Below are 24,592 nucleotides of genomic sequence, written 5' to 3'. Positions count from 1 at the left end.
TCCCTGGGATATCACACAGGAACTATGACGCAGCCAGCGTTTGAACGCGGGGCACTCCCACAGCCAGGGCAATGGCCGGTTGACCCCCAGGAGGATGTCCCGATATCAAAGGACAGGATCTGGGTAGACGGGTGCTTTGACTTCAGTCACCATGGTTGGTTATCCCTGGCTCGAGTTGACTTGAATCGCGCGCGCAATGCGAGTGATGCATAATATAGTTGTCGTTCTAATTGGTCTTGGAGGTTAGGCCATGCGGGAGCCATGCTACAAGCCCGCAGACTCGGAAAGGAACTACTCGTTGGTGTGCATTCAGACGAGGAGATCTCGGACAACAAGGGCCCAACTGTGATGACTCTTGCGGAACGGCTGGTAACCCCAAATCCTTCTCGTATATATATTCGCTGATATATATTTAGAATTGCTGCTGTTGATGCTTGTCGATGGTCTTCAAAATCCATCCCTTACGCTCCATATGTTACTTCTCTGGAGTGGATATCCCATTACGGGTGTCACTATGTTGTCCATGGGGATGATATCACCTCGGACAGTGACGGCAATGACTGTTATCGGTTCGTCAAAGCAGCTGAGCGCTTTCTGGTGGTGAAACGTACCCCTGGGATCTCAACCACTGATCTAGTTGGCCGTATGCTTCTGTGCACAAAGACGCACTTTATCAAGTCTCTCCTAGCCTACGTAACCGGCAAGGAGGGTTCTGGTACCCCGGAAGAAATGGAGGAGGCCGGGAAGAGTCATTTCCAAAGAATTAAGGATTACGCCACAGACCAGACCGGCCTGCGTCCAGGTCCAGAAGTCTGGCACTGGAACGGCCCGTCCGCTCTAAGTACACGTGCCGCATCCGGAATCCAAGAAGAGTTACAGCTGTTGGTGGAAGGTGTAAAACCAAAGCCAGGACAGAAGATTGTATATGTCGACGGCGGCTTTGACTTATTTTCGTCTGGCCACATCGAGTTCCTGCGCTGCGTGCACTCCGTAGAAGAAGAGGAGGGAATTGCCCGAGGATGGTTTCATCCAGACCAGGCTGCTCTAAGAATAAAGGAACACGGGGAAGATTACGGTCCCGCATATATTGTGGCCGGTGTTCATGACGACGAAGTAATCAACCGCTGGAAAGGCTTGAATTATCCAATCATGAATATCTTTGAACGTGGTCTCTGTGTCCTCCAGTGTCGTGTAAGGATATCCCCTGTTTTGCCCCCTCAAGATTTTTGATAGGCTAACGCCTCATTTTAGTATGTAAATGCTGTCATATTTGCTGCGCCGTTCACGCCAACGGAAGCATACCTCAAGGCTAGCCCTTTTGGAATGGCTGATGTAGTATACCATGGCCCAACAACTTTCATTCCCCTAACCTTTGACCCATACGAAGAACCGAGAAGACTGGGTATATTCAAAGAGATCGGCAATCATCCCTTCCAAAATGTCAATGCCGGGGAAATTGTACAGCGAATCATGAAAGCGAGAGAGGCATTTGAAGAACGACAAAGGATCAAAATGCTTAAAAGCATTAACGAGGCAGAGGTTAAAAAGCAAGAGGAGGCTAAATTGTCGGCACAAGGGGACCAGAAGAGCTGAGAGGCCATATATTATTATAAAGATTCTCGTATGGATTATAAGTCTAGAAAATTACTAATGATGTAAATGATAGCCACCTTTCAACAGAGAACTTGATCTGGTTAAGATATGAAAGATACGATATATCCGCCTCATACTAGGCATAGCATAGCCGGCTATTCCACTATTTCATAGCCGTCAACCGGAGCTTAAACATGCGCCATCATCTTTCTAGCTAGTTGGCATACTTCGTCGCGCTGTTTCTTCTTTTGGTCAATACATTTCTATTCGAGTTTTTTGTTAGTAACCTCTCACAGATGGGCAGATCGAATAATGGAGTATGGATGGCATTGTACCTTCTGTCGAGCCCGTAGCTGCTTGACCGTATTTTCTGTCATTGCTGAGATGTCTTGATCCTGCTTCTGAAGCTCCCCAAGCATGGCTTCTTGTTCGGAGAGTTGTTTGCGGAATAGAGTAGTGGCACGGTGTATTTTCTTCTTCATCACCTTCTTGCTAGAATCCTTGCCAACACCGGCGCCATCCATACCGAGAACCTCGACAGAAAGACAGGCTATTTTCTGCTGTACCTTCTCCCATTCAGCCCATAGCCGATCCAAGGACCGGTTGTGGGAATCCACTACGCGTACAAATTTATCCCGGTCAATTCCAAGAACGCTCACGGAGTCAAATTTCACACAAGGGTCCTCGATGGGAAGTGTAGAAGCTGGGTTCTGGGTTGGGGCAAAGGCAAAGGTTTTCTCGCAATCAGTCTGAAACTGATCTGCTCTTCTGACGTACGCAGCAGTCATAGTGTCGAGGCGGTTATTCAGCGTCTCCTCGCTGCCTGTAATCGCTGTAGCGAGCTCTTCTGCAAGCTGTTGCTGTGTTGTCTCTAGTAGCCCTATTTAATGTATCAGAAATATAGGTCCAGGTACCATCGTCTAAACTTGATACTGACCAACGAATGAATGTAGAACATCGTATCCTTCCTTCGCATCTCCAGTACTTGCACGTTGTCTAGCTGTCTCAGGTCTCAGGTTGGGTGCCTTCGAGGCTTCCAAGCGGATAGTAGGAACAGGTCTCCTCATATTTGCGTTGGCTCTGGAAAACGGGGTTCTGCCAGGGGAATGTGCCCGCATCGAAGCCCGGGTAACTGGAGCTCGGAATACAGTGCGGTAAGGTTGCGACGTAGCCATTGAGCTCAAATATTGTATTTATTTCAATAGTAGATAGGAGTATGGTATCTCATCGACTCAAATGGTGGATGGGACAGTTGTAGTAGAAGGTATGTAGTGAAGATTTCCTATTTTGGATATAAGGGCTAGGGCTCCCGATCTCGACAACGACTGCCTTCGGGTGCCAACCATAGCACTTGATAATGATCCAAACACTGGGTATAATGGAAGAGAGCAAGAGAGGAGGTTGTGGTGTATATGGCATCCCATATGTAATCTTATATATCTCATCTTACACATCAGGCACCGTGGTACTAAAATAGGTAGTGGAATCCACGAGTCACTGATAAAAAACAATTCAAAACAGAATTTGACCCTCTAAAACGCCGACTAGTATATCATATGCTAGGATGCCTTTTCTTTGACATGCAACACAGAAATCAACGTGGAGTTAATCATTTCTCTGCCTGCACGACAAGGCCCTTCTCTTCAAATAGTTTCGACAATTCTCCATTTTGATGCATGGACATCAGGATGTCACATCCACCAACGAATTCCTTTTCGACGTATAGCTGGGGAATAGTTGGCCAGTCGGAGTATTCCTTGATTCCTACAGTAAATCAGATCCCCGCGTTAGTCACAGCTGCATCTTCCATATCAGAGAGCATTATTATCCGTACCTTGTCTCAACTCAGGGTCCTCTAGCACATTGAATGCCGTGAACTTCTTTGGGTCCAGGCCCTGTAGACCAAGGACCTGGATACTAGCCCTTGAAAATCCACATTGTGGTGTTTCTGGTGTGCCCTTCATGAACAAAACGACGGGTGCTGAGGCCACTGCTTTATCGATGGCGGATTTAGTTTCGTCCGAGAGCAGGCGTATTTGCAAAGGAGTAAGCCCGAATCTCTTTATCGCCGGGTTGGGTAGGCGGGCGAATCGAAGGAGCTGTTGATGATGTTAGTTAGCCTGGGCGCTGGAATAATAGAGTATCAACACAGTATAATCCTTACCGACGAAGCTGGCATTCTGGGACCCATCATGGCAATGGAGATTATATACTCTATCGTGCTAAGGATATACGATATAAAGGAGGAAATAATGTATCTCAGAAGTTGAAGCTTCGGGGAACTTTTGCGGAAAGCTTAACCACGTGAACGACGGGTATTAATAATGATAAACAACCAATAAAGATGCATGTAAATAACTGCACCATCGAGAAGTATATTCACTTCGTGATACAAATATACGTATGTCGATTGATTAGATGCGTCTCTGGGTTAATGCCCATTAATCTTTACGAAAATGTTAGATACTATGTTACATGGTTGAGGAATAACTGTGATCAGGTGCGAAAACACAAAAACGCCAGGCTTTATTCCTCGATTCCCTTGAACCACGGATGATCCAAAGCCCCCTGAGCAGTGAGCCTCTTTTTGGGATCAAGATCCGTCAAGCCAGCAATCAAGTCTTTAAAGACTGGGTCAACATCCTTCCACAGAGCAAAAGGTTCACGGGGCGTGGTTTCATCGAATCCATTCCAAAGGACATCAATAACTTTGCGCCAGGGACTTTCATCACAAATATGCTTCAAGAATGCAGTGGTAGAATCACTGTTACTAAAATATGAGAGTTGGCGCTGGAGAACGATCGCTTGAACTTCTACACCTTCAGGGAGTGTCTTTGCATCTACCGCAAGGATAACATGCTTTAGGACTGCACAGATACACTATTGGATGGTTAGACAGTTAGTAACCTTGTTTATACTAGCTACTTAGGCTGGGGTTTTCTTATATAAAAAAAAGGAAGTCACTTACAACAATCCCAAAAGAGAACATGTCAGAGGGCGTATTCACACGAGCGTTTACATGGGCCTCCGGGCTACGCCACATCCAATTTCCCACAGCCTTCCCAAGGATATCGCAATCAGGTGGTACAATTGCACTATCCTCGATATCAGCAAGTTGGACCCGCTTGATAGTAACTCTCCCATGCTCTTCTTCCCAGTCGATCATAATGTTGTTTGCTTTGATATCTATAGTAATAATATAAGTAACTGCCCCTGGGAAGAAATGTAACAAAAATGAAGTCCTTGAAGTCCCTACCTATATGAACGATATTCTGATCATGTAGCCCTTTAAGACCACGTAAGGCATCTCAAAGGATTCGCTTCGTAGCCATACTAGGTATATCTTTTTTGGCCATATTAAGAAGATAATCGGTAAGGTATTCATAGACAAATATCGACTGGGTTGGCATAGTATCATGCAACAGACGGAGGCAAGGAGAGCCAGAAAGGCGACGGTAGATATCGTGGTAGCATTCGAAATCGTGGACATTTTTTAGTATGAACTTCTCCGTTCCATTACTAGCTTATTGAAATATAAGTATATTTACAGAGACAAGTCCATAATAGGAAGGGTGGGATAACCAACGTTGCTAGGTAAACAGAGATATCCGGAATTTCCTTTTCTTGTAGAACTCGTTCAATCAAGTATCGGCTACCAGATTCACCAACTATCTCGGTTCCTAATGTTATTTTTGTTGTTTTGTGCTTAGGTGTACCTGTCAACGTTCGTTTCGCGTCCGTCGAATAGGGAGAGTTCGTAATCGGGTATATAACGTTTCGGGAGAAGAGTTCCGCCAGTGAAGTACGCCTAACGCACTTTGGGCGAGGGAGACGGAATAGAACTGAAGGAAATGCAGCTCTTGACATGGTAGCAGCCTGAATCCCAGGAGGCAATTAGACAACCAGAGCGGATATGAGCTGACCCTTCATAGGCAACCAGTAACCATTGTCGGCTTATTTTTCTATTAATTAATCTAGCGGATTAATATTAATCTATAGATCCCTTTCAACAATTTAAGTCATGGCTTCTCGGTACCCGCGATATAACTTACATGTACGGAGTAGGTAAATATCAAGGTATGTCATTAGACGCGCGCCAATAGGGTTTGCATAAAATTTGTAATGACTAATCTGAGTCAATAACGTATCTCACCAGTCAACGATCACCACCAGTCAACGATCACCACCAGTCAACGATCACCACCAGTCAACGATCACCACCTCCAAATGCTCCTTACGTCCAAACATGCGTGTAAATATCGAGATATCTCAACACAACGTAAATAACAAATAAAATTGACTATTAAATAACGATAGTAGGGTTCTAGTTTACATACAAATCAGATAGATTAAGAAAAGAAACGAGTGTTGGGCTTGATAACTCGCCCGGAACGGGTTCCCCGCGGTTGGGATAGGAAATTGGGTATTAGAGCAATAGGATCGATAGGAGCAACCTTAGAAGGTGAAGTCTTCTTCTTTCCTAATCGGGAAGGTGAGATAGGGCTTGAGACGTTGTTTTGAGCCTTTTTGGCCTTCTTAGCCATTCGCTCAGCTTCCAATTCACCAGCTTTACGCTTCCGTTCAATCGCTGCCTCTGCGCGCCGTGCTGCAGTCTCCTCGCGGGCCTTCTTAAGAGCCTCCTTACGTTGCTGTTGATCTGCAAGCCTTTGAGCCTTCTTCTCTGCAGCCTCTTGAGTCTTATTATCGCGGTAAATCGATCGCTGAAGCTCTATTTCCTCTGCCTGAGCTATCTTATCTTGTTTTTTAGTCTCTACCTCGATAGCTCGCTGCCTTGCTGCTTCAACCTTAGATGGAGAGAATATCTGCGCTTGGTCTGCTTTATCCTTTTCAAATAGGCCTAAGCCCTTGCCTCGCTTCCTTTTCTTCTTCTCTTGTATAAGTGCAGCTGTAAGAGACTTATTTTCATGTAGTAAGATCTCTTTATCGAAGACCAGCCTCTCACTGGCGCGGATGATCTTTGATATATGAAGGCTGGTTAATGACTGCCGGAGCTGCACTTTCTTAACCGCGCGGCGGAGACCCCGTACAGTAATAGGGGTAGGAGGCTCGATATCGATATTCGGAGGTGTTAGAGGTCTCTTATCGAAGTATTTCATTTGACGTTGAGGCATAATAGGATATATCCCTGTACTTGCAAATCCAGACTTAATATTTGCTGGTGTAAGAGCTCTTTTCCATGCAGCGTAGAAGAGTCTCCAAAAGTCTCGCTTTGACATTGATAGATACCCATATCCGCTGCGTAAGAGATTATCAACTTCCTGGGAATATGCACTGGCTAATGGCCCAAATATCCCAACATCCAATGGCTGCAGACGGTGTGTTGAATGTGGAGGTAAGATAACTAGCAAGATACGGTTTTTATCTGCATATTCGATGAATCCCATATTGATATGAGATGAGTGGCCATCTAGAATAAGAAGCCTTCTTCCCCGGCCAGCCTTTGCCTTTGTATGCTTATCGAATATTTGAAGCCATTCCTTGCCAAAGTTATCATTGCTCCAGCCATTCGGAGATGCTGCAAAATATGCTATTTCTCTCTGAGGGTCAAATTCGTCCACCCAGGTGTCTTGTAGATCACCTTCTCCCTTATAAATAAGTGTAGGAGGAATCCATTCTCCATCTGCAGAGACAGCAGCGAGTAGAGAGATAAACTCGCGACTTCCATCTTGTACAGCTGTTATCCTTCTATTTTTAAGCGCATGAACAGGAACCACCCGTTTAACAGCATGTCCTAGGCCAATAAGGAAGCCTTTCTCATCAAAGTTGTAAATATTATCTGGAGTAATATTATACTTATTTATTGCTTCCCTAAGCTAAAGAAGAGGTTAATATCAATATTTAATAGCTAACTACTAATAAACAAGTACTTGCAAGCTCATAAAAGTGTTCAAAATGCTTGGAATTAGCAGCAACATGCCTGGATTGATCAATGGTGCGGAGATAGAGACTCTTAATGCGATCCTTGTGCCGGCTACAGAACCGAGCCACCCAGTTGATGCCAACAGCCTGTTTAGTGAGCTCGTATACGAGATTTCGCAGTACCTGGGGCGTAGGTGATAGGCCTCTCTCTGATAATCGATTTATATGCTGTAGGAGCACTTCTTCTTGTGCATTTGTCAACTTTTTGCGATGGATAGATGTTGCTTCAGCTCTTGAGACTGCAGCACCTTGATACCGCCGCGCCAGCGTTATTCGGTTAATTTTGAACTTTTTAGCGGTTTGTGAGTAATTAGGAGTCTTTTGCGATTTTAAATCTTCAATCGCAGCAGCAATTGCTGCCTCATTGACCATTTTGTGGCTGTTGGAAGGTGGTTGTTTTGGTGGATGCAGAGTTTTTGGGGTGTGTTCATTAAGTGGTGATGATCGTTGACTGGTGGAATACGTTATCAAAGTTGTGAACGGTCGTCGAATATCCTGTGGTGAACATCTCCATCTATGATCAAGAATAACATTCAGCTCAACATTCAACGCAAGAGATTTATAAACATTTGCAGAAATGGATGAACTAGGACTAGCCTTTTCGGCCGCGGACTATGCCAATGATAGGAAAACCCATATTCTATTAGCATCGACAGGCTCCGTTGCCACCATTAAACTACCAAATATAATCGCTTCTTTAGGATCCCAGGATAAGTTCTCAATCCGTGTTATCCTGACAGAATCCGCTGCCAATTTCCTCGGTGGGCAAAGTGCCGAGCAGCCGACTTTACAGAATATTCGGCAGATGAATGGTGTCGAGGGCATATACCATGACGAAGATGAATGGAAGAAACCATGGGTTAGGGGAGCGGACATTCTACATATCGAGCTACGGAGGTGGGCTCACGTACTTCTTATCGCACCGCTATCGGCAAATACCCTAGCGAAAATGGCGATCGGAATGGCCGATAATTTATTACTTTCCGTCGTCCGAGCCTGGGATACCTCTGGCACGATTGACCGTGGGAAGAAACCTGCACCAAAGATATTCGTGGCACCTGCGATGAACACTGCAATGTGGAAAAACCCGCTCACAGGAAGACATATCGAGACTCTAGAAACCAGTTGGGGCTTCCAATCTGAAACTGATGGTGGCTGGATCACGGTTCTAAAACCAATGGCGAAAGAGCTTGCGTGCGGCGATGTGGGAGATGGTGCTATGGAAGACTGGAGGAAGATAGTGAAAGTTATTGAGGAGTACTGTGAAGCCTAGTGTTGGGCCAAGTAACTTATGATACACTCTATTCATACACGCTTTAATCAACCAATCACTGAGTCGTTGGATCTTCGTCTTCACGATTCTCACTTTGGTCAGATCTTCTTACAGCATAATCCCCGAGGAGCCCCAGGGATATAGTGCCCCCGGTGAACCAGCAGCCATACTTAAACCACCACCAACAGTCGCGAGGGTCGGTCAGTTTAACTCGCCAGATCATGGTCCCCAGTGATAACATAGCACCACCACAGCTCCCCACGAAGAAGACTGGCCCAGCACCAGCTGCTACTCCAGCTGCAGCTAGCAGGCCAACCTGAGCTGCCGCGAGGCCTGACATGACATATTTGCTATTATCAATATGCGCCAAGGCAATCGACTTTATGCCAGCCTTAGCATCATCCTTCACGTCCATATGGGCATAGATGGTGTCATAAAGGACCGTCCAGGCCACATTGCTAGCGTACAAAGACGCACATGCTGCTAGGACGCTGGTATTTCCCAAAACATCAACCCCCAAGGCAGGAAATCCCATGACTGCACCCCATGAAAATGTCAACCCCAACATTGCCTGGGGATAGTTTGTTATACGTTTCGCGAGAGGGTACGCGGCAACGAAGAGCAGACTCGGGGTCGCATACCAGAAGCAGTCAAATGGGAATTGAAGAAGGATAGCAAGCCCAGCAAAGAGCTGGGCACCCGTAAATATGATTGCATCCTTAGGAGTAATTGCCCTCCGCGCAATTGGCCGAAACTTTGTTCTTTCCACATGAGGATCCAAGTTACGGTCCCACAAATCATTAATTGTGCATCCTGCGCCTCGCATGACCATTGCTCCCGCAAAAAACAACCCGGAAAACCAAACAACCTCCAGTGGAGTGGCCATCGGCATGGCTAAAGGTGCGGCAAGAAGCGTCGAGAAGAGACATGGGAAATATAAATAGTACGTCCCCGTCGGCTTATCGAGTCGTATCAACTCTGCATATGGAACCCATTTCTTTGGGAGGGCAGCGAGGATGCCTGTATTCGGCGGAGAATATTTCTCTGGTGACTGGCTGGCAATTACAGCCGGTGCGGAGGAGCTGTGTCGCAGGAATGGCTGGCGTATGCGCCGTATTTGTTGATACTTAGATATACTGGGAGAGATAGCATTGTATATTCTTCCGGGCCGCGTTGCACGGCAATTCGTGAGGGCGCGATGGGAAACCGCAAAGCCGGTTCGAATATAACTGCAACTATTAGGCAACATCCTGGATGCTAACGTTAATACTGTATCCGGGTAAATATTCTACTGTATCTCGAAGAATTGTAAGCTTCATAGATGTGGAAGTTGGAACTGAGCTTCAGATAGCTTCTCATTGCGCACGGAGAGCTCACCAGCGGAATAGGAAGGAAGGCGCACCAGTATAAACCTTTATGGCCAGCCCAATGCCTTCTGACGATATCGTTGTCGCGTATTATGGCATGCTGCCAGCCAAATCGCTCTGTCAATTCATTATTCCAAGTTTTTTTTTATATTGAACGTTGAAAGAAACGCCAAACTTTTTGTCCAATTAAATCACGTGATATCATTCTATTATCGCTTTACTTTCGCGATTCTCTTTTGTAGAGCTTCATTACTTGCATGAAACAGGCCAACAAATCTACAGCTGTTGCGGTGCGGCATCTTCGCATATAGCCATGCCGGGGCTACAGCTACCACGCGCGGCTTTTGAGCCCATCTCTCCGGACCTCGATTATACAAGCTTGGTCGAGTCTACGCCCAACTTTCACCCAGTGACGCGGATTCATTGCGACGCGATTGACGAACAAGGGATTGAGAATTTTGAGAAACTCGTCAAGCTACATGTTATAATGGGAGGGAAGCCACTGGTTGTAGAGGGGTATCAGAGCCGATTGGAGAAATGGATTTTCTCTTCACGTTGGCTCAAAGACAACCACGGCAGCAAGGGTACGTCTCGCTCCATCACGGTAACTGGTGCGCTAGCTAACGATTCTTAGTTGAAAGCGCGAGAGACCTGACGCAAAAGACGAACGTGCCGCTAACTATCCAGCACTACCTGGCCAGCATGCAAGGACTCACCGACCAGCTGGATGCGACAAACTACAAAGACCCTAGCTGTCAACGCATGTACCTAAAGGATATTGATTGTCCCTCTGTCTGGTATGAGAAGCTACGGGGATTCCTACCACCATTCCTATATTACTTGAACGAGTCGGTTGTAACCAACGGAAAGGAGGCAGCAACCGCAGGCGATCTGATGAGTAGTCTCCCAGACGAGATGAGGGCTTTAAATATGATGTGCTATGTTGGCCATGAGGGTACCTACACTCCTGCTCACCGAGAGATGTGCGCCACCCTCGGGCATAATATCATGGTCGAAGCATCAACTGGCGCTGTGGAGAATGGGAAACCGACAAAGCCTGGCTCCTCGATATGGTTCATGACCGAAACCAAGGATCTCGAGGTTGTTTCAGAGTACTGGCTGTCAACATTAGGACATGATATCGAAATTGAGGATCACTTTGCGCAGATAAACGCTTGGAAGTCGGCGCCATTCAAGACATGGATCGTGGAACAGAAAGTCGGCGACTTCATTTTAATTCCTCCTCTTGCACCACATCAAGTGTGGAACAGGGGGACGCGTACGATGAAGGTAGCGTGGAATAGGACGACCGTTGAGACTCTTGACCTTGCGTTAAAAGAAGCGCTACCCCGTGCGAGAATGGTGTGCAGAGACGAGCAGTACAAGAACAAAGCAATTGTTTATTTCTCGCTCAAAAAATACTCAGATCTTCTCGAGAAGGCAACGAAGCGCCAGGGTTCAAGATTTCGCGCTCTGAAAGCTGATTTTAAACGCCTCTTTGCGCTCTACACTGACATTCTTTTATCAGAGAGCTTTTCTACGCGGTTACCAGAACCTAGGAACGTCGAACTTGTCCCATTCTCAAGCAACATCACTTGTTCATATTGTCGATGCAACATCTTCAACCGATTTCTTACATGCCCGTCCTGTATTGGCAAGTTCCCTGACGGCGAAGAAGATACATATGACGTCTGTATGGACTGTTTTGTTATGGGACGAAGCTGCGCTTGTGTCTCCAAGCTTAAGTGGGTGGAGCAGTTCCGCTGGAAAGACCTCACTCGAGATCATGAACGCTGGAGGAACCAAATCGCTCAGTTTTCTCGCGAGAAAAATGACAAGGGCGATAAGGATCCTTTTCAGCCTCTAACAACCGAGCAAGAAAAGTACGAAAAGAAGACCCTAGCAGAAATTTGCCAGGTGGAGTTGAAGCGTCGCCCATGGACCGATATCACGAAACCCGTCAAGGACAATGTTGACGATGATGATGAAAGCCATAGAGAGTCAAATCGGAAACGACGGAAAATTACCAAAGCTGAGAAGCATAAGTACAGTCGGTGCCATATATGTGGCCCAACATTGAACTGGAAGCTTGAAACTTGTTCTCAATGTAATTTACACTGGTGCTACGGCAGCCTCTATAGGGCATTCGATATGACTCCAATGTCCGTGCTGGAAGTACGGAGTTGGAAGTGCCCAAGATGCGAAAAGATATGCCCCTGTGCGACCTGCAAACGTCGTGACCCGACCATTGACGGATATGTACCCACTGGAATTCGAATTGGGCATGATACTAAGAAGGTTGCTGATATTAGAAGCGTGGAATCTTTAGTCGACTTTAGCCATTCCAACCTATTTTGGCTTAAGAAATCTGGGGACCATCCCGAAGAATCACAGGAAAGCCGCAGAATGCAACTCAGGATAGAGGAAGCAGAGAAGGCCAAAATGAATGATCCTATCCTAGACGATCATGAACACGATACCGACGATGAGATGGATGGTAATCTAAACAATGGTTCTAGTCATCTTGATGAAAGCTTAATCGATCCTGCTCTCATGGACATGGGACCTCAAACCGGATTTGTTGTCCCATCCAATGCGGTATTCCGTGAAGACATGACGGACCGCTACCAACCTACTGAGGGCATTACCTTTGAATACCCCGATCCAGAAATTTCAAATGGACAGGCTAAAGCCCAAGATCTTTTGGTTGATCCAAGCCTCCAGCCCCATAAGTCAGCAGCAGAACCAGCCCTGATTGATGACCCAGACGACGAACCTGGAGCGTTGCCTATTGATCCAAGCCTGGAAGATGATGTTGGCAGCAAGAGAAGGCGCAGGATTGATGTTGATGATGATTTCACCCCTAGTAGAAGAACCTCCTCTCACATTGACCTTTCTGGTAGCAGAAAGGTAGCTACAAGACGCAGTCAACTACAGTCCATACATGTAGGTGAACCCGACGGGTCTACTAGCGACCAGAGTGGGAACGAGACTGCACTTGAGGCGCAACATTCGCAAGCAATGCTACGCCCTCGGACTTCACGACCTTCAATAAAGACTGTTAAAAAGGCTGTGGTAGCCAGCTCGAAGGTCAAGTCAGCTAAGAAAACTGGCGCTGGAGCTGGAGCTCAAACTAAACAAGTAACTAAACCAGCAACCGCCCCACAGCCTGTCCCAGTATCACCAGATTCCGAACCACAGGTGGACAGCACAGCTAAACAGGCAGCCAAAAACAAAGTGGCTAAACTCCAGGCGATGAAATGGGCTGAAGGTGATGAAGACCTTGACGACGGATGGGAGTAAATAGCTTCCCATGCTTGGGTGCCAGATATGATGTATTAATGTGGAGTAACTATTGTTGGTAGCTGATGATTGTCAAGTGTAGTTACCCTTTATCCTCTAACGCCTATTATCGGTGGTATTGAATCATCCTTGGATCCATTTCTAGTAGCCAATTTATATGTCCCAGAAGAAACCTGTGGTAGATAGGAGTGTATCACTGGTATGATTATGCCCCTTTATACCCATACCGCAAACGTTCCAGTTCATCGAGGTCGACTGAAACCATTGTTCTCCGAGCTGCAACAGCTGTGAAGAGCATCACTACGCAAGAAAACCGTCCAGTGAATATTTAGCCTTTGATAAGCTTACTGGGGGCGGGGGAGCTTACCAGCTGGGATGACGTATAAAATCTGGTATATGTTCTCGGGATCTCGTTGGTAACCCAAAAATCCCACGAGAATCATGAAGAGAGTAAGAACAGCGTTGACTGTAACAGCGTATCGGTTGATAGGGTCCTTCTTCTCCTCTGCCAGGCTTATAGCGTGTCTTTTTCTTGACTCCAGTTGCGGCAAAGGAAAATATTTTACATAATATGCCGTCAGGAGTAGAGACACTATGCTAAGCAGCGCATAAAATCTATCATAGAAGGCAGATTTGTATGCTACAACTGTGGGTATAAATATTAAGCTGGAAATGCAAGGGACCAAAGCTAGAATTAACTATAGTTCTGTTAACATATCGAACCATATTACCATAAAAGGATATTTGAAGTACCTGATAAAAGGCGTTCCCTGCTTCATTATCCTTGCGAAGTGATTCGATCAAGGCCTCCTGCTCTATATATTCTTAGTAGGCATTCAGGGGTAGTCGTATCGCCTGAGGAGGTCAATACTACCCACCTTGCTCATCTAATTCAGGACGACTATCATCATCGCTCTGTGAGTCTGGATATTTAAACGTCTTTCGTAACCGCGTGGAGGACATGATGAATATATTATTTCTTGTGAGCCAATAGGTCTATCCCCAAAATTATTTGTATATAAGGAACCCTCGAGGTCGCCGTCTCATAGATGAAGATCAGATAAGTCGTGGTCAATAAACACGTGACTGGTCTTCTCAAATGCGCAGACTTCAACTTGAAAATGCTTAAACATAAATAAGCGACTCCGACGTGTTGGCAAAGTCATATTTTTTGGGAAGTTTGTTTCATTATAGGGCCCGGTGCTATATGTGTGCGCTGTTGGTCCTAATAATAGTCTAAGACATCCCAACCGAGAGGCTATCAGATGACGATCTCAACACTAAAACTTGGATCCGGCATTTTTAGGCTTTATTTCTACACCTTGCAGAGAGAAAGAAAACATTAAATTCTGATTTCTCGTGGGCATTTCACAGGGTATTTACAAATGGGAGAAGGCATTAGTCCCAACTCCAGTAGGCAAGTATAGAGCAAGTGGGCAAACATGCCCCCAAACATAAACCCCCAAACATTAAGAACGGTTCATATCAATTCGTCAAGACAGGAAAACAGACAACATCTTACGCTACTGCCTCCAGATCCGTGATGGGGATTTTCCGATCAACATGCGTGCAGGTGATATCCCGAGTCGAGTAGAACTGGCCTGGCTTCCAGTCGGGGTTCTGCCATTTGGTCTCCTTGCAGTCGAGCTTGAGCAAAGCGCCGGCGTGTGCGGTAAAGTGGGAGCCTTCGTCTTTACAGGCCCAGGTCTGGTTTACGCGGAGGTCGTTGTTTGGACGGGAGAAACTAAAGGTGGTCTCGTAACCGGACGGGTCTGTGCATTTGTAGTTGACGTTGCCGTAGAAGAAGTCCGACAGTTGGTTGGATGATGCGTTGCAGCTGGGCTGGTAGTCGGTGTTGGGGTTATACAGTCCAAAGTTGACGTATCCCCATGAGTTCTGGTGGGCTGGAGTGGAGAAGATGTATGAGGCATGGAAGTCGAAGTCTTTCACGGTCAACTTCTTCGTATGGGAGGACTTTTTTGTACAGCAGTTGTCCCCCTTGCCATTGGGGTTTGCGGGCAAGGCAAGCGCAGAGCTCGCGAGGAGAAGAGCAGTCCAGATGATTTGCATGATGGATAATTCAGTGTATGAAGAATGGCCTGAGTAGAGAATCAATGGTCAGGCCTCACTCGCTTTATATATCTACTGACGGAGGATCAAGTGAAACATAATGTGGCGAGAGGTTTACTGGACCGTAATCCTTCGTCCTGTAGGCTCGTGTAGATTAGCGGACTGCATAGCCGATGTCTTGAATACTACCTTATGTTTGGTGCTTAGATAATAGAAATATGTTATATATATCCTTGTCACGACAGTAACTCTCGTATATATAAGACCTAATGACGTGCACATGCACGAATAGAGCATGCTGGCATCGTACCTATCCGCTGGCGTCCTGAGCAAACGAGACGCAGGAAGGATGTGCAACGATTTGCCGGGAGAATTTCCAGCGGGGATAGTTCCGCAGATCAGGCTTGAGATTGAGAATAGAATCTTGTGTAGCTCTCGAAAGCTGAACTGTGCAACAATTAGCTATAGCCATCGCCAGGCATCTAATTAATTACGCGCGGGAGCTTGCTATATTTGCACTTAAGCTGATGACACGGTATTGGAGCTTCTCCTGTGAGCCTGTTTTGCAGTGAACCAGAAAATTCAACTCAGATCGCGCAGGAACCAGGAAGCTCAGCTCTCACGGCCAACATAGCCACATGTTCCCATAGGTTCTTATGGATACAAGACCCCGATGCTATTTGGATGAGCGCTTGGTCGAACCCATCTTGGGCCTTCCCCTGTTACTTAGGAGGGAGCTTCTTAGTTGCGTAGAACTTGAAACCCATATGAGAAATATAACGGGAGGAAGTCGAAGTATCCTAGTTCCCTTCATTTACCAGTATAAGTCGTGCGTACACGGGCTTGCTGAGGTGATAGGTAGATAGACACCGGGTAAACTGTTAAAAGATAGGCGGAACGAGCATAGAGTAGGCGGTTGATGCGGCGCTCTCTGTATTCCAGCTTTGCCCACAGAATCAGTTATTGTCTAGACACGCTCAGGTCCACGATGCCCTCACAAGCGAGTAACTAGTGGACTGTATACAGTGATAGATGTATGGAGTAGAGATGTTGATAGTAGACAGGCTTGGCCTAGACCGGATCAGGAAAATCTGAACCTCCCGATCATCAAAGTGCCTGCAACCTAAATCCATGACCAGCAACCAAATCGCAATCGCCATTCCACCGTTTCCTAGCCGCAGCCATGAACTCCGTCCGGGCCATACGGTGCCATAGGCCCCTTCTAAAGCCTACCACACTTATCCGGGCATCGATACCTGCTCGCCGCACACTCATTGCGCCCCCTCAGCCAAATAGCGGTCCCTTACTCTCACGAAGAGCAGACCGTGAACTACCTTCAATCAACTCCCATAGACGATGGCTACGCACTATTCCGATATTTTTGGCCATAATTGGCGTTTCTAGTCTCGCGATTTTCAATTATCAGAAGTCGTCGTCTAGTATCGTGAGCAGTACGCTGTATGCTCTCCGGCATTCCCCCCAGGCCCGGGAACTTCTCGGCGATGAGATATACTTCGCGCAACAGATCCCATGGATAAGCGGGGAGATGAACCAGCTTCATGGCCGTATCGATATATCTTTCTGGGTGAAGGGAACTCGAGGAAAGGGAAAGATGCGATTCAAGAGCATGAGAGAGGGCAGACTAGGCTATGTAAGTCCATGCATGCTTTTATAGACGTAAATTTGACCGCTGTTGGCGAATATCGGTATGCTAATTAATAATTGTGTAGTTCAACACTCAAGTCTGGAGCCTCGAGATGGAGGATGGTACAACCGTGCCATTGCTAAACAAATCCGGGGAGGATCCCTTTAAAGGCGCAATATAAGTGATCTAAACCGAGGATTTCGAACTCACATCGCCCCTTTTTAACCTACGGTTGTACAATTATAACTTGGCATGGCGTTTGGAAGCATGGGATTGTGGGCGGGAGGCTACTCCCTTACTTAATTTGTTTGGTTTAAGAGAAGTGGGTGAATGTGAATAATTGGGGGAGAAGGGCAAGCTAAACGCCTAGACAATCCAAATTACATTCATGCGCGTTTCCTGGGGGGTTGGAAGATGAAAAAAAATACAGGTAAACGCCACTCTAAAGGGCTATTGTACAGTAGATATAAAGAATTTCATGAAACAATACAACGCTTATTCCTCAACCGGAGCAGGCTCTGTAGCCTCGATCTTTGGCCATGGCTTCTTAATTGCATCTTGAACCTTGACACAGCGTCCCTTTGGACCAGCAATGCTCCCTATTGATTTTAAGAGTAAGCATATGTTTTTTTAAACGGGGAATGGCAGGTAAACTCACCCTTAACAACGACAATGCCATTCTCAGCATCCACTTTCAACACCTTCAAGTTTTGTAGCGTCACTTGATAGTTTCCCATTCTTCCCGGCATCTTTTTGCCAGGGAAGACCCTGGAACCACCACCTTGAGAAGGAGCCGTAGAACCGAGCGAACGATGCGTCAAACTGACACCGTGACTTCTATCTTGACCGTGGAAACCCCATTTCTTCATAGCACCCGCAAATCCCATTCCTCGACTGTTGGATCGAACGTCCACGTATTGACCTTCCTGGAACCAATCGGCATTGATAACCTCGCCAATCGGCAGTAGTCCAGTCTCGTCCTTGACTCTAAATTCATGTATATGTCGTTTGGGCGAGACACCGTTTGCACTGAAATGGCCCAACATCGGCTTCGTCACGTTTCGTTCGTATTTAAACCCGGAGCCAACCTGGACAGCACAATATCCATTCTTTTCGAGTGTCTTGTGTGAAACAACCTGGGCACCGTCTAATTGGAGAACAGTACAGGGAGTCCGTACGCCAGTCTCTGGGTCGTAGATGGCAGTCATTCCCTTCTTGATGGCAAGAGCCCCCGTCCGGAGAGGCAGCGAGCCAGCTTTACGCAGATGGGCTGCTATCGGGTGCGCAGCGAGAATCGGTAGGTCCGCATCGAGGTTTTTATGGCTGAATTTAGGAGGATACATTGGCTTGATGCCAAAGGACCGTTTGGCCGTCGTGGTGAGGATTCTGGAGGGAGTGCATAGCTGGTGTGTTAGGACTGGCGCAAACAATTGCTGCACAGAGCTTCGAGGTAGCCGCGGAGGCATTTTCGTAATACTGAAGGCCGCCGCGAGCAGCTGTTCATTCAATGGTCTCGTGTTTGTCGCCGTTAAGCAAAAAAGTAAGATCGAGATAGAAATTCGAAGGAACTTGCGCCAAGGTTTTTCTGGAGCTACGATGCGCCAAGGCCAAATCCGTCGATGCCTTCGATTTCGCAAACACGGAGCTCAAGTTCTACTTCTACCACGAACACGACGTCTTGAAGTATCCAGACAGCAATAGACATGATATCCTCGCGAGGGTTGGCTCGAGGGCCAGCCAGACACCTTTTCACAGCGCCTTTCAGATCACTAGAATCCTCCCGGCCGTCGCCGTCATGGATAGGCCTTCACCAGAGCTCTCGCAGTGCAGCCATACGACACCAATCTACAGCCTCGACCTTCTCTCCATTTAGAAATATCCGTCCTCAGTTCTCAAGAAAATCATATACCTACCGAACGTTCACTCGCTCGAACTCTACAACCCCCAACCCATCCGCAAAACCGTCGTTCTCCCAGCGAATGCGCACTCTTTCCCGCGAATACGGATGGGCTGCACTAGGAATCTACTTCTTTCTGTCTGCACTGGACTTCCCGTTCTGCTTTGCAGCTGTGCGTTTAATGGGCGTTGATCGTATTGGCCACTATGAACATATCGTTGTTGGCTCCGTGAAGAACGCCATCTCGAAAATATGGCCGAGCACAGAAAAGGATGCGCGTCCTCATACCGAAGAAGACGACGAGATAGGCATTGCCGATGATCTTGAAGAAGCACAAAAGGCAAATAAGGGAGAAGCAAGTATGTCATGACCCTCCTTTCATCTCAACTTATTTCAATAGTTACTAATCGATTATAGGCATATGGACACAACTTGCGCTCGCATACGCCATACATAAGAGCTTCATCTTTATTCGAGTCCCACTTACCGTAGCCGTGACGCCAAAGATAGTCAAAAAGCTACGGAGCTGGGGCTGGAATATTGGTAAACGGAAGCCTAATTGATTCTATATAACGACTCCCAGAGCCGACCTTTGACACAAATTTATCCCCTATGTTTCTACATGGTGTATCGGCGTTTTTGTTGCCTGTACTACTTAAGGGGAACCCATCCATTCATTCGGCACGGTTTAATGGAGGAACCGCTGCTATATCGTCTCTTTAATCTCCCATCTCTACATACATACACCCCCCTTCTTCCCTATTTTTTTGATTATGCCTTAATAGATGAACATTAGAAAAGACGAGCGAAAACCCAATGTACAATTAGAATACTGAAATAATCTTGAACTACTATGATATGTTTATAAAGGTATATAAACCACATGCACAGCAACGATATACGTTTGTGGAGGGCAATGTATTTATTGTTCCCAAAGACATGTTCACTCATCCCATTTATAACTCTCTGGTCTGTTCATGTATAACTATTCAGCGGAATCATACCAATCGCAATGGAGCATCTATAGGCCCAACCCAAGCCAACAACAACGTTTCACATAAGCCTTCCCGAATAATTGAATAACGGGGAAACAAGGAAGCAGCCATAACTTCCAAAAAAAAAAAAAAGTAAAAAAAAGTAAAAAAAAAAAACAAGGAACAAGGAACAAAAACGAAAAAAGAAAACAAAACCACAAGTCATTACCGGCTAAAAGCAAAATTTGACAGGAAAGAGAAAGTATGCAGACAAGACAAAAAAAAAAAGCACGGAAAAAAAAGCTAAAAGTCCAAGTAGAGAACAGGAAAAGTTTTGGGGGTAGTACAGCAAAGGAATGTAAGCTTTTGGAGAGAAAAAGAGAAAGATAAGGAAAGGCACTGACAGAGAGAATAATTAGTCAACAAAAGGGTCATATGAGAAAGGCTGAAGTCGAAGGTTTATTATCTTTCTTTAGTGTGCACATGAGCCATAACAAGTCATTAGAATATCCCTCGGGCAGGGCAGGGCGAAAAAAGGGGACGGCTTTATAGGGAAAAAATGGAAATACAGGTTCCTAGCCCGAGGGTATTGTTTTCATGTTCTTTGTAATCTTGATTCTCGTTGTTTGTAGGTTTCAAGATAGTCCATTTGTGGTGATGGGGTTTGAGGGATGGACGAATATCTGGCTGAACGGCGGGTCGGGAGTAAGGTGGTTTGGTTCTGGTGGTACATAGACGCCTTCAGCTTTCCGAACTATGTCTTTGAGTGACCGTGTGATGACACCTGCGCGTACAACGAGGTCGCGCAGGGATTGGGTATCAAAGGCAAAACGTTGCTGGTTATCATTGACCGCGAGTGGGATCGTTGCATTGACATCATGAAGATCCCGTAGATGGTGAATGTTATCGAGTACGGACCTTGCTTTTGCCGAGGATTCCCTTCGTGGTTTCTTGGAAAAGGGGAATGTCGCGTTTATGTTTGTGTTTGGATCCGAATTTTCCTTTCCGGGGAGGGATAGGGAGGGCTTGTTCAGGTTTTCATTGTTGTTCAGCTGCATGGGCATGGGCATGGGTTCAGGGCTAGATTCCAGGCCAAACATTCCCGAGTCGAATGTTGCGGATGAAGATGATCGTTGGCGTTGGTGCTTACAACCATTCTGGCGCACCTCGTCCTCTTCTTCAAGCGTAGCGAGGTTTATTATGCCTTGGGCCTCTTTCCATAACTCTCCAGACTGACCGTCCATTATATGTAACGATTTGGCTTGGACCTGGAGTCGTTTGAGCTCTTCAACTAGAACCGTCAGCTCTTGGACGTGACCGTATTGGCCATGCACGCTCTCCTGTCGATCTAGAATAGATTGAGGAACCTTCATGCTGTTAGTGGTACACATTCCGCCGCCCGGAGAGCCGAGCGTTGGCTGGTCGGAGTCTTCAAAGTCGAAGTCACCATCCCAATCCTCACTTGGACCCTTGTTTCCTAGACCCCAGGTCCCGAACTTAAGAGGGAAGCCTGTGTCCTTTTGTCCAGCGGACTCCTTGGCAATAGGAACACTCTGGCTTCTAAGATGTAGGGTGTTTGGGGCGCTGCGCGCAGCCGCTCGTCCTCCACGGGAATCCGCCAGATTTTTCTCATGGGCGGTTTTTGGCCGATAAACAGAACAATCGCCATCCTTGGTGGGCTTTTGTTGTTCCGACCAGTCGAACACGCTCATTCGCGAACCGACGTCGGACGCTCTGGAGAGCGTAACGGCCGAGCGTGACTTAGGTGGAGGACCAAGCGTCATAGGGAAATCATCTTCATTGTCCGACGTTTCTGCGAACAAACGCAGCTTCTCTGCGCTATCTGCCGAGGGCGTTGGGTATGAAGACTTCCGACTCGCGCGCTGTGGACCTGTGATTATGGTCTTCGGCGAAGGTGTCATTCTACGCACGTCGGACTTGAGACCACTTTCCGAAGGCGAGATGTTTCTCAGGCTGCCGTTAGGTACATCGGACCTTCTTCGAATAGATGACACGGATAGGTGTTGATGTTGTTCATCGACTGCAAAGGACTTTGATTTGCCGTCCGGTTGGTCAAAGATAGTATCTATCCGGGGCCCACGGGATGTAGATTTATGACTACTCGTTGCGCGTGTTGGGAAGGAGTCAAACGCCGTATCACTATGACAATCAGTTTCATCCTCATCTCCGGATGAGAAGATGCGTGTATCATTATCCGATCCTGGTATGGTAGATGCTGGGTCTGAAGCGGCGGCCGAGTGGCGTTGGTCTCGGTCTCGTGTAATGTAGATCTTCTGCTCGGCAGATGACTGCCTAGAACCTGAGGTAGAGGATGGTGCCGACCGTCTCTCGTTTAGGACTTCATATCGAAGGTCTTTAAACTGCGGCGAGTGCCTTAGTCGAGGCTTTTGAACGATATCATCGTCTTGAGATGTCTTTGGGGAGGTGGCATCAGAGGAGTTTTCTCTATGGTAGGAGGTGTTGGGCCGTTGGAAGATTTCGGGGTCTGTGATGTTCTTCCTTCTTCGTAGTCGCATAGAACTTCCGCTCAACCTCTCACTTTTACTTGTTCGTGGAAGCTCACCGTCGGGGTTCTTGGTTCTTTTTAGGTCGAGAGAGGCACGCTGTCTCCGCTCCAGTTTTACTATTGACTCTTCCCACGGCTGTGTGGGTTCCTTGGGTTCCCTGGGCTCCTTGGGTTCCTTTATAGTAGCGGGTTCGTTTGCGGCGTAAGATGGGGCCGCTCGTTCTTTATCCGAGCTTGACTCGCGCGAGATATGGTCGCGAGCTGGTATGGCCTTTCCCCATGTTGAATCGGATTGTTCCGTGGGTTTGAAGGTAGAGTTGAAGCGTGGATGTATCGGTTCATTAGTCTTGATTGACGAGGCCAGCACCAGAGTGGGTACAACGTCTGGCTCTAGGAGTAAATGTAGATGCTGATGTGAACGCTCCCGTCGTTGTCTGACCGAGGACGAGCGTCGTCGAGTGCGAAAAGAAGAGAAATTAGATGCGATGCCGCGAAAATAAGGGCGCCATATGGGTTCTGGATCGGGTGAAGGAGATCCGTTCAATCTGATCCCGCTGGATGTCTGAGTGCGTGGCGATACCAGGGCGATATCCTCTTCTACCACAATATGGGATTCGGTTGCTGAGCGATGCCGCATGGCGGCAGCAGTGCGCTGGTGGCTAGTAGCCGGGCGACGGATGATGGAACTGGAACGATGCGGTCTTGAAGGCGCGGTTTCGAAGGCGTCAGGGAATTCGAGTTGGGAGGTTGACCGCTTGACCAGCTTATTAGGGGGGTTGGAGGAGCGGTTTTGCGGGAAAAAGGGGGCGTTGGAGCTGTTGACGGAAGGGGATTGGGGCCGTGAGCTGGAGATAGAGCTCCCGTATACGGACGAGGTGATTGTCGAGAGTCGTCGAACCCAGGAGGACGACGGCCGTCCCGAGTTGGGCACTGATTGAGGTTCGGGACAGGGGGATTCTTCCACATCCCGAGTCAGTATCGTCAAGTTATTCTCTCGACGCGGCCGTAGTAGTATCTTTTCATCTGTCCGCTGTATCAGGGCATCCAGCTTTGCAGCGGTCGACAGCTCCTCCTCCAGGGGGAATGTGCGAGAGTCTGGCGGGGAGGTTCTGGGAGGCCGTGGGGTCTCTCCCGGGCCAAAGGACGAGTGATGCCGCTGGTGAAGATGCTGTTCATGTAGCGGCGAGAAGAGAGGCTGCTGGCGAGGCGAGAGAGGCGAGGAGAGAGCAGTATCAGGTTCCCCGCCGAAGAAGGATGCTCGTTGGTAGGCGAGCGTCGAGGGGCGTTTGACAGTTTCCGGGCGACCAAGGGCAAGGCCAGCTGGGGCTATACCAATTGTGCCCGCGGCACAGAGCTGTTGAGCGTCAGTTAACCAGCAGAGACGAGCAGAAGGAAGGCCTAGGGGTAGACGGTGGTACACGATGTGACCGCGAGAGGCAGAGCGCAGACTTACCGCAGGCACATATTCCATCCTCGCCGACAGAGCACAGAGGAGCAGACAGGTATCGCGAATTGAGCGTCCGGCAGCTATGTTGGTGTCATGGTGATGGACGAGGCAGCTCGGGGCGACATCTAAACACAAACACAAACACGGCCAGCCACGCTACCCAAGGCAACGCAGAGAGTCCACGGCCAGGATGCTTGCACGCAGGGATGAGGCTCGCCTTCACTCCATCAGACGGGAGAAGCGAGAAGCGAGCTGAGATCTGATTTCCGGAGCGGCTCAAGAGGGTTTGGTGGAGCAGGAATCTGATACTGTGGCGCCGGCGCGGTGTCGCGATGTCGAAGATGGACGACGAGATGTTGACGATGTCAAGATGAACGAGACGATGCGATGTTGACGATGGACGAGATATTGACGGACAGACGAGAGATAGGATGACGGTATGTTTGAGCGAGGTGTTCCGTGTTAGAGGCTTTATTTACTTTTTCTCCCTGATCGAAATCCTGCCCCTTTGGCGCCAGGAGAGCCAGCGAGAGGCAGATCTGAAGCGATTTCCCTG

General features: G+C 47.5%; 11 protein-coding genes across 11 annotated transcripts; 4 read left to right on the top strand and 7 right to left on the bottom strand.

Annotated features, from left to right (window-relative positions):
- Window positions 1-472: 472 nt before the first annotated feature.
- On the top strand, window positions 473-1,593 carry GIQ15_01549 (uncharacterized protein; the record flags this gene model as incomplete). The annotated part of the gene is made up of 3 exons (XM_033548966.1): window positions 473-569; window positions 638-1,191; window positions 1,252-1,593. The coding sequence occupies 3 exons, from the start codon at window positions 473-475 to the stop codon at window positions 1,591-1,593; spliced, it is 993 nt and encodes a 330-aa protein (XP_033409917.1).
- Window positions 1,594-1,883: 290 nt separating this feature from the next.
- On the bottom strand, window positions 1,884-2,660 carry GIQ15_01548 (uncharacterized protein; the record flags this gene model as incomplete). The annotated part of the gene is made up of 2 exons (XM_033548965.1): window positions 1,884-2,473; window positions 2,531-2,660. 2 exons carry the CDS (start codon window positions 2,658-2,660, stop codon window positions 1,884-1,886), a joined length of 720 nt encoding a protein of 239 aa, XP_033409916.1.
- Window positions 2,661-3,202: 542 nt separating this feature from the next.
- On the bottom strand, window positions 3,203-3,772 carry GIQ15_01547 (monothiol glutaredoxin-5; the record flags this gene model as incomplete). The annotated part of the gene is made up of 3 exons (XM_033548964.1): window positions 3,203-3,357; window positions 3,428-3,692; window positions 3,758-3,772. 3 exons carry the CDS (start codon window positions 3,770-3,772, stop codon window positions 3,203-3,205), a joined length of 435 nt encoding a protein of 144 aa, XP_033409915.1.
- Window positions 3,773-4,119: 347 nt separating this feature from the next.
- Window positions 4,120-4,759, bottom strand: GIQ15_01546 (uncharacterized protein; the record flags this gene model as incomplete). The annotated part of the gene is made up of 2 exons (XM_033548963.1): window positions 4,120-4,473; window positions 4,562-4,759. 2 exons carry the CDS (start codon window positions 4,757-4,759, stop codon window positions 4,120-4,122), a joined length of 552 nt encoding a protein of 183 aa, XP_033409914.1.
- Window positions 4,760-8,110: 3,351 nt separating this feature from the next.
- Window positions 8,111-8,806, top strand: GIQ15_01545 (phosphopantothenoylcysteine decarboxylase; the record flags this gene model as incomplete). The annotated part of the gene is made up of 1 exon (XM_033548962.1): window positions 8,111-8,806. The coding sequence occupies one exon, from the start codon at window positions 8,111-8,113 to the stop codon at window positions 8,804-8,806; it is 696 nt and encodes a 231-aa protein (XP_033409913.1).
- A 55-nt stretch (window positions 8,807-8,861) lies between these two features.
- On the bottom strand, window positions 8,862-9,692 carry GIQ15_01544 (para-hydroxybenzoate-polyprenyltransferase; the record flags this gene model as incomplete). Its single annotated transcript, XM_033548961.1, has 1 exon — window positions 8,862-9,692. One exon carries the CDS (start codon window positions 9,690-9,692, stop codon window positions 8,862-8,864), a length of 831 nt encoding a protein of 276 aa, XP_033409912.1.
- A 794-nt stretch (window positions 9,693-10,486) lies between these two features.
- Window positions 10,487-13,476, top strand: GIQ15_01543 (JmjC domain-containing protein; the record flags this gene model as incomplete). The annotated part of the gene is made up of 2 exons (XM_033548960.1): window positions 10,487-10,757; window positions 10,808-13,476. 2 exons carry the CDS (start codon window positions 10,487-10,489, stop codon window positions 13,474-13,476), a joined length of 2,940 nt encoding a protein of 979 aa, XP_033409911.1.
- Window positions 13,477-14,994: 1,518 nt separating this feature from the next.
- GIQ15_01542 (uncharacterized protein) lies at window positions 14,995-15,546 on the bottom strand (the record flags this gene model as incomplete). The annotated part of the gene is made up of 1 exon (XM_033548959.1): window positions 14,995-15,546. The coding sequence occupies one exon, from the start codon at window positions 15,544-15,546 to the stop codon at window positions 14,995-14,997; it is 552 nt and encodes a 183-aa protein (XP_033409910.1).
- Window positions 15,547-17,686: 2,140 nt separating this feature from the next.
- GIQ15_01541 (mitochondrial 54S ribosomal protein YmL9) lies at window positions 17,687-18,657 on the bottom strand (the record flags this gene model as incomplete). Its single annotated transcript, XM_033548958.1, has 2 exons — window positions 17,687-17,790; window positions 17,850-18,657. The coding sequence occupies 2 exons, from the start codon at window positions 18,655-18,657 to the stop codon at window positions 17,687-17,689; spliced, it is 912 nt and encodes a 303-aa protein (XP_033409909.1).
- A 513-nt stretch (window positions 18,658-19,170) lies between these two features.
- Window positions 19,171-19,651, top strand: GIQ15_01540 (uncharacterized protein; the record flags this gene model as incomplete). Its single annotated transcript, XM_033548957.1, has 2 exons — window positions 19,171-19,447; window positions 19,506-19,651. 2 exons carry the CDS (start codon window positions 19,171-19,173, stop codon window positions 19,649-19,651), a joined length of 423 nt encoding a protein of 140 aa, XP_033409908.1.
- Window positions 19,652-20,697: 1,046 nt separating this feature from the next.
- On the bottom strand, window positions 20,698-24,060 carry GIQ15_01539 (uncharacterized protein; the record flags this gene model as incomplete). Its single annotated transcript, XM_033548956.1, has 2 exons — window positions 20,698-23,943; window positions 24,043-24,060. 2 exons carry the CDS (start codon window positions 24,058-24,060, stop codon window positions 20,698-20,700), a joined length of 3,264 nt encoding a protein of 1,087 aa, XP_033409907.1.
- Window positions 24,061-24,592: the final 532 nt, after the last annotated feature.

The sequence above is a fragment of the Arthroderma uncinatum genome, assembly GCF_011692745.1.
Source record: "Arthroderma uncinatum strain CBS 119779 chromosome Unknown scaffold1, whole genome shotgun sequence".
Classification (NCBI taxonomy): Eukaryota; Fungi; Ascomycota; class Eurotiomycetes; order Onygenales; family Arthrodermataceae; genus Arthroderma; species Arthroderma uncinatum.
The sequence above is the reverse complement of the archived record's forward strand: the minus strand, read 5'-3'. Positions and strand labels throughout refer to the sequence as shown.